Raw genomic sequence first — 15,029 nt, forward strand, 5'->3', positions numbered from 1 at the left:
AGCCACACGGGGAAGCCAGACGTGCAAGGCAGCAGGCGGTGTGAATGCAGCCTACTGTGTCACTGCACCACATCCGCATGGGTCACTCAGGGAAATTAGAGATGAGCACGAAATTAATGACTGGATGAAACCTTTCCCCCTCCCAGATGATGACAAAACTCTCATCGGCTTTGCGGGGGCCAGAACCTCTCCCCGTTCTCATGTAGGTTTTCTGTGCAGACACCAAACAGTTCATTACAGAGCTTCCAGCTGGGATCATAATGTCATTTCCTCTGCTATTTCCCTGGATTCCTTTTTCATATGTTCCCATTCCCTCCTCAGGCTTGCTGAAGAACTGCTTTGCTAATTTACAGTTTACCTGCCAGATAGCTCTGGTGGAAAGGTTGCTCTGGGTTTCCGAAAAAGTTATTGCGCTAATCAGAGAGTTGGTGCGTACGGCTGGCACAGAGCAAAGCACGCGCCTCCCTTTGGCTCTGTGGATGCAATATCCAGTGTGCAAGCTTTGGCACGAGTCCTCAGGCTGGCCTGCCTCCAGGCCAAGGATCACATCTCCTGTCTCTAGGGAATGTGAGGTTTAAATCACTGCAGCTCAGCCATGCGGGGAATGTGCCACCAGGAATCCCTGACTGTGCCCTTCTTCAAAGCAGGCGGTGCCCGCTCTCCCCACATGCTCATGGCAAACACGAGCAATGTGCACTGTCAGTGCTCCAAACTTGGCTTCTCCAGCCTGCTTTCTACGCACAGGCTGACGATGGAAGTGTGAAGATGGAAGGAAGGAGAAGAAATGTGGGGAGGCAGCGCAGTGCTGGCATGCTTTGAAAGCTGACTCCTTCGTTCCAGATGTTCTAAATCACATGTGGAGAAGTGTTTGTGGTCAGATGCTGCTTGAAACTGATTGTTGATAATCTCCTGAGACAGCCTGTGACAAATTGAATAATAAAAATGCTGAAAATAGCATAGTTATTCCCTGGAAAAGCAAAGTTCCCACAATCCAATGAGCTGGGAAAGTTGTTGAACTTTCTTTGGACACAATGTGCTCTTTTTTTGTGTGTGCATGTTCTTCAACCTTCCATGGGTCTACGGGCTTTTTCCTTATGACCCTTCCTCTTCTTACGAGCTCCAAGCAACCACGCTTCCAGCCTCCCCAGCAGCAGCTGAACTGATCACCAGCCTTCCTCATGAAGAGCAGTCTCCTGCACTCCACGGACCTCACAGTTTGCTCCCTGGTGTCGTGGGGTGTTGCGGGTTTGTCTTTGTAGAGCATTTTTCTCAAACTGTATGAAAGCTGGTTCACAAGATACCTATCACTGAGATCTTCATCACAACAGCCCATCCTGGCCAGCAGCAGTCCTCCCCTGGCCATGCCTGGCCTATGCCATCGTTGATTCTTTTCCCATGTTGTCCCCTTGTGGCACTGCAAGGCACAATCCTGACCTTCCATCCTCAGTGCATGGGCAACCAGGGGGCAGCCACCATGCCAGGGTTTGGTGCTCTGTGTGTTTTCCCTGAAGCAGAAAGCTTGGAGTCAGCCAGTGCCCTGGGAGTGCTTGGTGAGGGCAGGTCCCTCTTGAGAACTTTGTAGTTTAATTAGTGGAAGTGGAGGTTTTGGTGGTGAGAGGGAATTTGCTACAGGCTGCTTATGCTGCAGTAGTGAATTGCAAATCTGGTGGCAGAGGTGATAAGAACCATGGGTAATGACAAGACATGGAAATGTTTGGAGTGCCCAGAGTGAGACCGTGTGTGCTTTGCCAGCCAGCAACTGTCCTTGTCATTTGATGGATACTAAATACAGACAAGTGACCCGAGTCTGTCTGCTACTGGAAAAACATCACCATTACAAAAACTACCCTTCTGTGTGCTGATTTCTGTATTTCTCTGATACTGGAATTAGCTATAGATCCTGTCCTTTTCTGGCACGAGTTGCAGATCTATGGGCATGTACAGTTAAAATTTTCTTGCCAATAGATTTAGGGGACGGTCTTGCAAACATGGGCTCATCTTAAGTGATGCATTGTGATGATCTTTCTGTGGGTGATGATTTCGACCACAGCTCAACATAGTGATTTGTTTTAGCTGACCATTCATTCTGGAGACTGGCAATGTTTGGACTTCCAGCAGAGTTCACAGCTGAGGTAGTCAGCTTTTTAACGTATGCATTCAGTTAAAGTCCTGACCCTACATGCCAAAGTCTCCTCTGATGCTTTTTGCTCAATGGAATGTTCCACTAACCCACCAACCTGCTCATCCAGACCTCTGCTGCTCTCCTGATGTCAGGCAGGTCACCAGCTGATGCCCATTTTTATGTCCTCCCTGACTGCTGTGGGGCTGTGGAGCTTTGTTAGCAAAGCGTCCGCAGCGCAACTCTTCCTCCCCCACATAAAAATCTGAGGCGTGCAGAAAATTCAGGGGTAGAGTAAAACCAAAGAAATGGAGCAGGGTGCAATGAAAAACACAAATGTTTTAGGAGTGTTATAGCCAAAATATGAAAGGCTCCAGTTTCGTAATGAAATTAAGTTTGTGCTGAGCTGTTGGTCTGAAGTTTAGATCCTGCATGATGTGTTGAGAATAGCATTTGCAAAAGATTTAATCTGCTGACAGACTGGTGCTCTTTCCCAAAACCACCAGCACAGTTCTCTCCATGACTGTCGCCCACCAGGCGCTGTCTGAAATAGAGTAACAAAAGACAGAAAACTGGTGGTGCTTTTTCTGCCATGAAGATGAAATGCAGAGGATGATGGCTGCAGGAAAGGCTACAGTCTCCACTGTAGTTTCTCCTAGATAGCTACGTGCCCTGAGTAATGGCTTGCATTCACAATATTCATAGTTAACCATGCTGCTGAGTCAGAAACTATTGTGTGATCAGCTCAAGAAGTACCTAAATGAGTGTGCTGCTTCCCCAGGATGGCTGAACCCCGCGTCCCCCTGTGCCACCACTGCTGTCCCACCAGCTGCCACATCATTCCCCATTCTCCCTTCTTGGGCTTGGAAGCTCTGTCCCTGCCTGGGCCTGAGCCACCCCTGGGTGCTTCCTTCACCAGTTGTAGTTACCTTCCACTTGGGCATAGTGATTTGTGGATCTGTGGTTCGTGGGGAGTCGCTTTTGACATTTCTCCCCTTATTAATTGGAACGTGTGTGTGTTTATTTGAAGGCTGGTGTGTTTTTATGTGAAGCTTGCTAGTGGGTACAACCCTCCCACAGGTCCTTCTTCCAGCAATTCCCCGGCTCCATCACTAGTAAATAGAGCTCTCAATATCGGAAAAGATAATTGGCTATGTAATGCACAGAAAGCAAAATTGCTTTCCTCAAGATTTATTAATCAATTACAGCTTGCCCCGGATGGCGCAGATTGAACCATTTTCTGACAGGGAGGAATATGTCAAATAGAAGGGAAGCTGCTGTTGTAATGAATGACTGGGTGCATATGTGCATGACTGCGTGGTTTAGCTCTTCCATAACAGGTATCCTATTAACATGCTAATGAACATGCAAACAAGAAGCCAAGGATTATCATTATTTTTGAGGCAATAATGTGTATTTTGGGGCTTTTTGCTTGTAATTAATGAGAATGTTGTCTGGTCTGTTGGTGTCCCCTGGGCTGGCTGTTGCTCTGCCAGAAGGAGGTAGCAGCCCATGTGCTGCACAAACCCTGCCTCTCCTCTTGGCAAACTCCGGTTTGCCTCCACCCACCAAGCCCTGCCACGTACTCGTGGAGGAACTCCAACATCTTACCAGCCTTCAGGCTGGGCATGCCGAGGTCTGAGTGAGCACTAAAGCCAAGTCAGCTGCAGTGGATGCTCCATCTGTATTTTTAATGAAGGTTTTAATGGAAATGGGATGTTCCTCTGGAGAACATAATGATATGACAGTGCTGTGCAGAGTATTATGAGGAAACGATGCTGCCAGTTACGGTTCCAGTGGTGACACTGAACCATGCTGTAAATCAAATCCCTCTGGATGGGAGAGAATTTGCTGAAAGTCCTTGAAAGGAGTTTCAAAGATAAACCAAGACTTTTCCTGGAGTTTCAATGCTTCCAGATAGTTGTTTATTAAGTCTTATCAGAGGAACAGAGCCACCAATGTGACCCAGATACAGCATAGAGCACAGAAAAGCAGGAGTGAGGCTCCCCTATCAAGATTTACACAGCCTTTTAAAGATATTTTAACCAATAGTTACTAAAAACGTACATTATTTTCACTTTCCTGCCAATTATTCAGTAACACGACTAGGAACTGCGGAATTCTCTATCCAATCATTCCAAACTACTTTTACTGCAGAACACGGAGTAGTAGAAGAAGGAGAAGAAGGTTTAGAGAACAACAACAATCCCATTTTGATATTTTTTACTCTTATCTATTTACTACAAAGAGAAGCCCAAAACCTCTAAATTTTTCACCCTGTGACAATCTTACATAGTAGTCTATCACCTAATCCACACCACTGTATTTTCTAGTTCTTGTCTGACTGTTGGTAATTTTTTCCAAGGTTTGAGGCTAAAACAGTGTTGTTCAGGGGGGTAAGAACCCTTCAAAACAGGCAGAGAAATATTCTCAGCACTCTGGGTTCCTACACAGTGGGTTGCTACAGTACATGGAGAATAAGCAAAGTGACCATATGGAGGAGGAACGGTCAGGAATTCCTGAAGGGCTTGCCCGGAGGTGCTCAGTTCCCTCAGCTAATACTTACTTTAAAACAGTTTAGTGGGACTTGAGAGCTCTCAGTTTTTGGTGGGATCTGGCTTCTCTGTAAATATTCCTGTGAGGATACAAGGTGGTCTGTGACCCTGTCGCTGGCCAGGTGACTCTGCTGGTGCTGTGGCCATTGACCTTGTTACACTGTTGGTGTTAAATGGGTCTGCTAAGAGGCATTTAATTAGTTTCCCTTTTTTTTTTTCTTTTTCCCTCAAGAATCACTTGTATTGTAAAGCACACTGACCTGTGCTGCTCAGAAATGCTTCCCTGATGCTGGGTAATGCACGAGGCAAACATTCCTGCGGGGTCTCAGTCTCTGCTCTTTGTGAGGACACCCCCAGACTGCACAATCCAAGAGAAGATTTCGTCCTGTGACCAAGGTGCCTCTCATTTATGAGGTGAGATCTTCTGAGGCAGAGATGATCAATTAAAAAAAATAACAACACCTGTACACAGGATCTGTCCCAATAGGGTTCCTGTGACATTTAGGTGCTACCTGAATATAATGAACATCTGCCAGCTGAGAGGAAGAAATAACACCACGAATGTCTTTCAGGGAATCTGTTGGTTGCTGCTGTGGCTGATAATAACATGAGAGGGAAGGAAGGAGCACAGACACCCCACCCACCCTTGTGTAGCTCTTTAACTTCAAAGAGAAACACCTAACAACCATGCTCAGGTCCCTATGTCCTGTTGCCTCCTATAAGGGCAGTAATAACCAAAATGTAATTAGCAGATGGAGGCACTGCTTGCTGTCCCACATTTTAATGGGACTAGAAAATACAGTTATTTATGTCCCCTGCTGTCAAACTCATGGAGAAGTCTGTGTATCTCGGAAACAAAGAATAGTTGTCACCTTGTAGCACAAAAAATTGTGTGTTTGTGGGATTGCAGAGTAAATCATGCAGGAGGGGAGGCTGGAGATCTCCAGCCCAATGTGCTGCTCAAGGCAGGGCCAACTCTGAGATCAGACCAGAAACTTTGTCCTGCTGGCCCTTGGAAACCTCCAAGGATTGAGAAGCCCCAGCTGAGGGCAGCCTGTGCTTGTGTTACATCCTGTGGTGTGAGTGCTGCCTTGACTCTTGTAAAGGGCTGTTAAATGCAGTTAGGATCCCTTATTCAGAGCACGGAAAAGAAGCTCCAGCCATCTGTGTTTGTAGTCTATTTCCTTTCATTCATTTACGAGATAAAACGAAGTTGATTTGGAAGCAGTTTTGGGAGAGGAAATTCACATGTCTTTCCAAGCCATCAAATATTGTTGAATTTATTATCACTTGAAGACAGAGTCATGATCTGGCCAGAGGACGAATGGCCAGGGAAGGTTTGAAATGTAATGTAAAATGAAATCCCTTTGGCCTGAGGTAAGCCCCTTAGGCTGCGCACGGTAACACGGGGAGAATAATATTTACCACTTGGTGTAAGAGCAAGGATTAATGTTTTCTAGGCACTATGAAAATGAAAATATTATTCATAGAAAGCTTCTCGTTTGCAAGGAAAGTTATGTGCGCAAAGACCCCCTGGATCCTCTCCTTTGGTGAGGTCCTCTTGTTAGCTTTTTTAAAATTATGCTTAAGATAACCAAAAGGCTCAAGACAGGAAAATGTTTGCCCCCATTCTCCCTCCATATCTCTTCTGGCAGAGAAGTAAGTGTAGTTCACCTGTAGAGATGGTGAAAAGAGAGGATGAGGACATCTTCAGGTTGACACAAAATCATGGAGACCCATAACTCTGTGCAGCGGGGTCTAGAAAAGAGCCAGGAGGATTCTAAGTCACTGGAAAAAAGGCTGCTGGCACTGAAGGCTGCAATTATGCAAAGGTTAATGTATTCAAGCAGGGCTGAATTTGCTCAATTGCCTGTTGGAAGCTTTGCCTCCGCAGCGAGGCCGGGTCATGCAGGTACGGTGATCTGGTCCTGCCCGACCTGTCACTGCTGCCTGGGCCCGGGGTAATTGGAGCAGGTCACTGGGAGCCCAGCTCGGCTGGAGGCAGAGATGGAGAGCCCTGGGAGAGCCAGCCTAGAGTTAGTGCAGGAATACATGAGGTGTTTGATTACCCCGCAGTGTTTTCCCACAATTCATGAATATACTTATCTCCAGAGTTTTGTAATGTGTAGACTTTTAAGTAGCTGAGTCCTGAAGCTTATCAGACACATCGGCTATGGCCTAAAATCTTGAAAGCAAATTTTGCTTAGCTGAAAAGGGAGCTTTAATGTCAGCGTGCAGTGAATTACCTCCCTTCCTTTCATTCTCCTGAAATAAAGGCTGTATTTCAGGCAAAGTGATGCAGAATAGGAACAAAAGAGCAGTGGGAGGAGAGCTATACTAAAGGTCTGGAAGACGTCTTTGAAATTTATAATGCTCTTCTGAGATTAAATGGGGTAAAATTGCTTCAAGATGATCTCAAGAAAACACTAAACACTCCATTCTGCTGAATGTCCTTCTAAGACTTCCTCTAGCTGATTTCAAGACACACATTTAAAAATCTGAAAGATTTTCCAGTGAGCCTGTTGATTGCACGGGGCACCATGACAGCCAGCGAGAGGGCGGTGGATGGGGTAATGCTCACAGCATGTAATGACCCAGCAGGAGCCAGGTGCTGGCACACCACACAGCTGCCTCATACAGGCATTGACCTCCTTATCCTTGGAGAAGGACTAAACAGCACGTAGTTATTAGTGTACCGTGCATGGTGATCAGGTCCCCCACGGAAAGGTGTTTATTCGGTGCTGGTATCACACAGGACCCTTCATTTCCAGACTGCACTGCACCAGTATGTTCCAAACAGCCCGGGGAGGACAGAGTCACACAGCAGAATGAGTCTGGTGGGACTGATCAGGATATTGATAACCCAGGGTGGCTATTTGTGCCTCCAACACGTGCTTATTCTAAGTTCAAAGGCTGTCCCATAAATACAGTGCACTGTATTTAGTGTATTTAGAAGCCACCTAGCTTCGTGGCTAGGACACTGGGGCTCATCTGCAGGAGTCAGGGAAGCGGCACTTCCATCGACTGTGCACCTCCCAGGAAGGTTAAAAGCATTTCTACCCTCCCGAGGAGGAGATAAGTTTGGGAAGCAGCAGGTTTAGCACATGCAGAGCCCTCTGGAAGGGAGGGGTGCTGGCAGAGCCGCGAGCCTCTGCCTCGTCCTGCTCCAAGCCTCTGATCCTGCCCTCCTTCAAAACTGACATCCCCCTGGTGCAAATTAGATAAGAATTGGCCCAGGGTCTTTAATTGTGATTTTTATTTTAAATTTGCATAATTAGACGTGTAATGGACTATTTCCGCAGCCTGGGGACGGCTCTGAGGCCGCTGGTGCCGGCCCTGGGAGATCACCATCTGCCTGCGGAGGGCGAGGCCGCGGGCAGCCTGACGAGCCTCCTGTGGCTCGTTCCAGCCTCTCCCCGCTTGAACCCCAGCTGCTTTCCCAAGCCACCCGAGGGGCTTCAGCCTTGCAAAGCATTAGTCATCCGTCCCGGCTCGTGTCCTCAACAGATGCAACCGTTTAGGAGAATGTGGTGTGAGAGGAGATTAATGGGGTCTGGGTTTTAGAACGACCCCCCTCTGTATTAGCGTTGTCTTTAATGAAAGAGGATTACGATAGAGCAAAAGGGGAGGCAATACAGCAGCCCCCAGGTTGGGGGGAGGTACCTGGAGGCAAGCAAGGGCTGGAGGGAGGCATGAGATGGAGATGGACAGGTGCCTGGATGTCCTGGGGCATGGATTGGGATGAGACTGACAGGGTGGCTGGAAGGCGAGTAGGAAAAGAAGTATTGAGCCTTGCTGAAAATTTCACTACCCTGAAGTCCACCTCCTTGCTTCCCACATCCTTATGACTTCTCTCCTTCCTTTCCATCCCCTTCCTGATCCTTCCCAAGTCTGTTTCCACAGTCATGGATGGCCACAAGACACCCTTTGTATCCCATTACTCTGTCTACTTTGGACTTTGCTGCTGCAAGGTTTATTTTGCAGCTGTAAGGAGAGGAACAAAATAAATCTTCATTCTGGGGGTGGCAAAATTCCCTGTAGCCTGAATGCTGAAAGGCCCTGGGCTGGCTCTGCTGCCACATCCTGTTCTACTTAAACTGCTGCTTTTAATAGACCCAAAATGTTTGCTTTGGGAAAGGTGTTTCCACCTCCTCCAGCAGAGTCACGTGCACTGGTTTGTTCATGTCAGACACAGCCTGGCCACGGGCTGTGCTGCCGCGGCTGTGCTGTGTCAGCTCACAAGGCACCAGCAACACCATCAAAGCACCCCACCGGATGTCAGTCCCAGTGGAAGATGCAGATTGTTTAGAGGGGGTTGTAATGTCTCATGAGAGCACATTTCAGATGCCAGCTCCTACCTTTAGTTAACCCTTTGAAAATGGGACTTGCCCATGGGGACCCATAAAAGATTTTGGGGGTTGCATTAAGAGTAATTGGTAATTTTCCACTCTGAAGCGGGACAGCAGGAGTTAAAAAAGTGGTTCTCCTTTATACCTTTGTCACTTTTCCCTTTCAGGTTCTCTACGGCCAGTGGCATTTCTCATCAAGGATCTTTAGGCAGACATTTCAAGTATTGCTAAGAATACACATCTGAAAGATGTTCCATGTAAAGTGGGGATCTCAAAGCCACACCAAAACTTTTGGCTGGGTAATGCTGTCCAGCTGCATGCAAAGATCCTAGTGTGAATTGGGCTGTGACTATCACTGTGAGACTGCAATAGTGGCACACAAAACTGTGACATTTTCTCACAGCAGTGATTTGTAGGACCACTGCTTCTCCCCTCTCACCTGCTCAAATACACTTTGGTGGTGAACAAAGCTGAGAAGAAGCCAAGACCCCTGTGAGAGCAGCTCTCCTCCCATAGTCCCTGTACCTGCAGCAGCGGGGGGTGGGGAACAGCAGATTGGGGTGGCTGTGCCAGAGTTTTAGTGTTCTAGGGAGCAGGCACCATCATGGGCTGTGCTGCTGCACCTCATCACTCTGCCCTGGCAGCTCTCCGTGGCTGTTGTGTCTCAAAACCCAGCCTGCAGCAGGCTCCCACTGCTGTTTTGGGATCTGGCCACCTCCTGAGAGCATACGGCCTTGCTGGTGCCTGAAGTTCAATCAGCTCCACATGCAGGCGCCCCTGGGCCTCAAAATAATCGATAAACCGCAGAAATGCTTTTTCACGACAGTATTTATTGCATCAACGTGCTCTTCCAGAATGTTCAGGGAGGGCTCTCTCCTTCAGATGTCCCCGTTCAGCCAGCGGTTCTTGGCTATCTGCCCCGCGCCAGGCCGGGAGGCCGGGGTGTACTGCAGCAGCTGGTTGATGAGGGCTTGGCAGGGTTCTGGCAGCCCCTCTGGGTACACCACCCCCTTCTTCTGCAGCTGGGGCATGCTCTGGACGTTGGTATCATCAAAGGGAACGCTGCCGACCACCATCATGTAAAGCATCACCCCCAAGCTCCAGATGTCGTACTTCTTGGCGTCGTAGGGGATGCCCATGAGCACCTCTGGGGAAGCGAAGGCCGCTGTCCCGCAGAACGTGGCGCTCAGGTCTGGGTAGCCATTGACTTCCTTGCTGAAGCCGAAGTCGCTGATCTTGGCCCGGCGGCCGTCAGCGGAGAGCAGCACGTTCTCACACTTGAGGTCCCGGTGCACCAGGTCGCGGTCGTGCAGGTAGCGCACGGCCCTCACAACCTGCACAAAGATGTCCCGGGCGTTGGGGGTGCAGGGCAGCTTTCCCAGATTCTCCAGCATCTGCAGCAGGGTAGTGTCCATGGCCTCCATCACGATGTAGAGCTTCCTGTTGCAAACCTCGATGAGCTCAAAGACGCGCACGATGTTGGGGTGCTGGATCTTGCGCACGATGGAGAGCTCCCGAGGCAGAAACTTGAACACAATGGCTCGGGATGCTTGCTGCCGGTCCACCACCTTGACGGCCAGGGGGCCCTTGTATTTGTTGGAGGTGGCTGCTTTCACCTTGGAGAAGCTGCCTTCCCCTATCGTCTGACCCAGCCTGTAGCCCATCTCACTGAGTACCCTCTCTCCTCCGTCAGACTTCGGCATGATCTTTGATCCCGGTTGGCTTAACTGGAGCTGGTGTGCTCCAGGATCTGGAAGCTGTAATGTCTGCTGCATGGCAGCTGCTCACCTTCCCCTATGGCAACCCTTGCTTCCATGCCCCACCCAGGCATTGTGATGGGTGGAATGTTGTATGTGACAGCACCTTTGGGACATGATGTGGACGTCTGGTGGGTCCCCTCTGCTCACGGGTGCCCCTGGCATGCCTGCGCACACACAGGGGACAACTCTGCTGGGGCTGGATATTCTAGAGTTTTTACCCTTTCAGCTTCTTCACTTGAGTTCTCAGCATAGGGCTGTGTGGATGAAAGTTTAAATGTCAGCTTTCTGGAATCAGGGACCCATCTGGGGACCTGCACCAGTTTTCTGCAGGGCATTAGTTACGTTAAAATCCAAACTACACAGAGTGGTTCAAAGGAGTGACTTCTACTGGCACTAACTTGTGAACCACCTTGGCTGGCTATAAATATTGAGTTCTTTGGTGATGGTGGACAGAGCTACGGTATTACTAGGGAGGCTTTCTGACTGTGTGGGGTGGATGGGGAACTTTAAATGCATCTTTCAGAAGAAGCAGCTTTTTGGTTTCTTGAACTTGTAATTGCTCTCTGTTTTTATCAAAATGGTATTTTGGAGACTTACAGAGAAGAAGTGAGACCAGAGATCCTTCAGAGACCTTCTGTAACTAGGATTTTAAAAGCTTTTAGTCAGTTTTAGTTGCCATACTGTGGCAGTCAAAGTGAGCAGAGGGCAGCTGGGCTGGGCCGCAACACCCACTCCAGAGCAAGGCATCCCTCCCATCACACGCTGCGTCTCAGGCTGGTGTCAGCTCCTTCTTCCAGGTGCTGCATCCTTGGCTTTCACAAACAGTTGTTTCTGGTTTGTGCTGGGTTTTTTAAGCTGCTTGAGGATCCTGTCCTCCCTGTGGAGCCCACATTTCCTTTCCAGCTGTACAAAGAAGCCTAGGACCACAAAACCCCATCTTCCTAAATACCAACCCAAAAGCTATTTTTAATTTTTGAATATATGTTTCATTTTGCAAGTCAGTTATAAAGAGGAATGGTGATCAGCTGAAGATGAAAGAAAATCTTTCTTGTGCGTCCATCTTGTCAGTATCCTGAAGTCTCTAGAGGAAATTAAAATAGCTCAAGGCTGCAAACAGAGGTCTGTATGTGCTGCAGCGGCGCTTTGCTCTGAGCTAAGAGCAAGTAATGCAGTCACCATGTCGAGTTTTATCTGCTTAGAAGTCGTGGGTCCAAACCAAACCCCTTTCTCACTTCAGATGTTATTTCTACAGGCCAGTTGGAAGTATGGGAATTCAACATGCCATGGAAATGTGGTTGCCAGGCACATACCACCAGGAATACCATCAGGCTGTACCACCGGGCATGTTTGGGCCTTCAAATAAATGCCCCCAGATTTCTTATTTCTGAAGTGGATCAGCAAGGAGCCATTTCCAGAAGTTCCTGCTCAGAAACTGTGGTTACTAAACAGAAAAAAAATCCCACCTAGCAATCAGCAGGCCAGATGCAGAAACCCATTTTGCTGGACATGCATGATTTCCTGACAAGTTTAGCCCTTGAGTCATAACCACAGTGACTTCAGCAGAGGTCTGAGCTGGACTTTCCAGAGGAGCTGGGAACTTTGAGATGGCTAAACATAACTGAACCAATGTGGGCATTTTTATGAGGGAAAATGCTTAGACCAGGCTTCCCTTCCCCACTTACTACCAAAGCACCTCTGGAAAATGCCACTGCTGCTCCTGGGAATAGAAGGATGTGTGTGCAGACATCTACAGGGGCTTGGCTGGTGCTCAGCATGTCTTTTAAAACAGGAATGGGCAGTCACATCACAGGCACGTTCCAAAACCTACAGGTTAATCCTCACTTACGGGAAGCCCCTTTGAAGCCCCTACAGTAACATCACCAGGAGGAGGAGTGTCCACACAGGTGTGGAAAAACCAAAGTGGCAGCTACAAATCAGGTTGCAATGGTAAGGAGTAATGTAGTGGAGTCTTGCACTGCTGCTAGTTCTTCATCTGCTGAGGGAGCAGGTTGCTTTTGGGAAGTTTTCTGCAAGCTTGGCTGAAGTGGGCAGTTTCAGTCTCAGTAAGCGCTCCCGGGAGCCCAGAAAAAGCCTTATGCAGTCAGATACTGCTGGAGCATCCTGGGAGCGGGAGGGCTTGAAGGAGGCAGGGAAGCAAGCCCTGGTTTCCCAGGGAGGAAGCAGCTATCGAAGCAAACACTCCCCCTCCTGTACACTCCAGGCTGCAGCTCTGCGAGCTGCCTTGGCTGCAGGCATCACTGCTGTGCATCCCTGAGCTCCTGCCCCACAGCCAGCAGCATGACCTGGGACTGCTGCAAACAGCTCCAAAGGCAGGCAGTAAGAGGCTGGGATGAGAGGGTTTGGTTTGGCAGGGCACTGCCAGGCAGAGGAGGAGGAATGACAGCTGAGCTCAGCTTTCTGTGCTGTCCTTGGATCTCAGAGAAACGGCTTTTTGCTTGGTTGGCTGCTGCCTCAACATTTATTGGTATAAAAATGCACCCAAAAATCTCTTTTGCTTTCAATCCCTGCACCGCTAGTACTGCTACCTGTGGTATAAATATTTAGGTCACTAAATATTTATATATACTTTAGTAGTGCACTCACTACCAACACATACAAAGAAATGCTGACCTTTGGTGCTTTCTAGAGCATTTTTTGCATCAAAGCTGTATTTGTAGAACTGACTTGTTCCATTGCTCTTGTTAGTGAGAACAATTAGAGATCAGGCAGCAATTACTGTTTTGTTAAGTGTGGCATGTGAGCAGGAGGAGCTGGCCTGCAGAGGTATAAATTACTGGAGCTCACTGTCAGGGTTTTTGTTATGGGATGTTTCTGACTCTGGTGGCACGGTTGTGCATCAGCCTGGTGGGCAGCTAGCGCCTCTGGCCTGGGGCTGATTTGCCCAAGGGCTCATGAAGGACCGTCCCTCTTCCAAAGGGCTGACAACTCCTGAAGGACCCTCCAGGTAAGTCAGCCTTGCTGAGAAGCAGATGCAGCTGAAGCTCTCTGGCCTTATGCACTGTGTACAGCTACCTTCGACTGGAGAAAAACGCACAAGCCATCACTTCTAACAGAGGGACTTTTTCCTTTCTGCATCACCCCATAGATTTTTTAGCTCATAACGTGCCTGTGTGATGCCTTTTGGGGGGCTGCCCTCTTGCTGAACCTCATGGAGGCAGCGCTACCTCAGTGCAACTACTGAGATCCCAGCTGAGATGCCTGTGGCAAACCAGGCAGCAAACGAGGGCCATTAGATCATGCATGCTTTGTGAACTTCCCCCTCTCCCTGTGAACCCATTGCCCCTGACCCCTGGGGCAGAGCTGTGTGAGTCTCAGATGCCTGCCATTGATCTGACGACAGACTGACACCTCTGGAGCAGGGATTTCACTTGTGAGTGGACACTGCTGAGCGTAATATGGGGCCTGCTGGCCCAAGTGTACCAAAATATAACTCCTGTGACTGCAGATGGCCACGAAGCCATAACAAACCATATTTTTATACCTTATGCCATGAGGCTGTAAGTTACAATGTGTAGCATGACCTCCTCACTTGCACAGAACCCTTGAGATTTCTTTAAATACCTCTATTTCCATACAAGCAGAAATACTTTGCCCAAGGGCTGCAATGTTCAAGACCAGTCAAGGAATTCCTAGGTGTCCAATTTGAGGCAAGTCCATGACCAGACATTATTTCTTAGCACTCTGTGAATATGGGAATAGGCAAACTTCTGCGCAGTAAGTAAAAATAATGTTAACATTTTTGCTTTACTAAGTCATTATAGATAGCAAAAAGGATAACCACAGTTTTTTCCCAGCAGATGCTGAAGTTACTAAGATCTTCTTGCCAGTAATGGGTAAACAAAAGTTTTCTGTGTTTTATCCTGTATTTTATTTTAGTACTTTTTAAAGTATGATTGTTTTACTTTCACAGAGAATGCTGGCCTGAAAAGAAGCATGCTGCTCACAGCACTGTTTTCCATCTATGTGGGTGCTGCAGGTGCAGAAGGCTGGTGAAAATTCTGCACATGAGGATTCCTCTGTAGTCCCATGGATCTATGGTACACCCTCTAGGTATCAGTACCAAAGGGAACAAGCCAAGCTGAGGCCACCTTGTAAGAGGTGCAGCCACTCATCAGCTAAGGCACAGCCAGTGAAGAAAAGGACACTTGGCAAGTACTCCTATTTCAACAGTGATGTTATTTGTACCTTTATTGCCAAGAACTCTTCAGTGTGGTAGCTGATCACT

General features: G+C 48.2%; 1 protein-coding gene across 1 annotated transcript; it reads right to left on the reverse strand.

Moving 5' to 3' along the window:
- Positions 1 to 9,895: 9,895 nt before the first annotated feature.
- TSSK6 (testis specific serine kinase 6) lies at positions 9,896 to 10,799 on the reverse strand. The gene has a single exon (XM_048310224.1). It carries the CDS (start codon positions 10,796 to 10,798, stop codon positions 9,902 to 9,904), a length of 897 nt encoding a protein of 298 aa, XP_048166181.1. The 5' UTR covers position 10,799; the 3' UTR covers positions 9,896 to 9,901.
- Between the last annotated feature and the right edge of the window lie 4,230 nt (positions 10,800 to 15,029).

Source organism: Corvus hawaiiensis, chromosome 7, assembly GCF_020740725.1.
Source record: "Corvus hawaiiensis isolate bCorHaw1 chromosome 7, bCorHaw1.pri.cur, whole genome shotgun sequence".
NCBI lineage: Eukaryota > Metazoa > Chordata > Aves > Passeriformes > Corvidae > Corvus > Corvus hawaiiensis.

Bases quoted from the DNA above. Each gene is read 5' to 3' on its own strand.
- TSSK6 (XM_048310224.1), bottom strand. From the start codon at position 10,798: ATGCAGCAGACATTACAGCTTCCAGATCCTGGAGCACACCAGCTCCAG.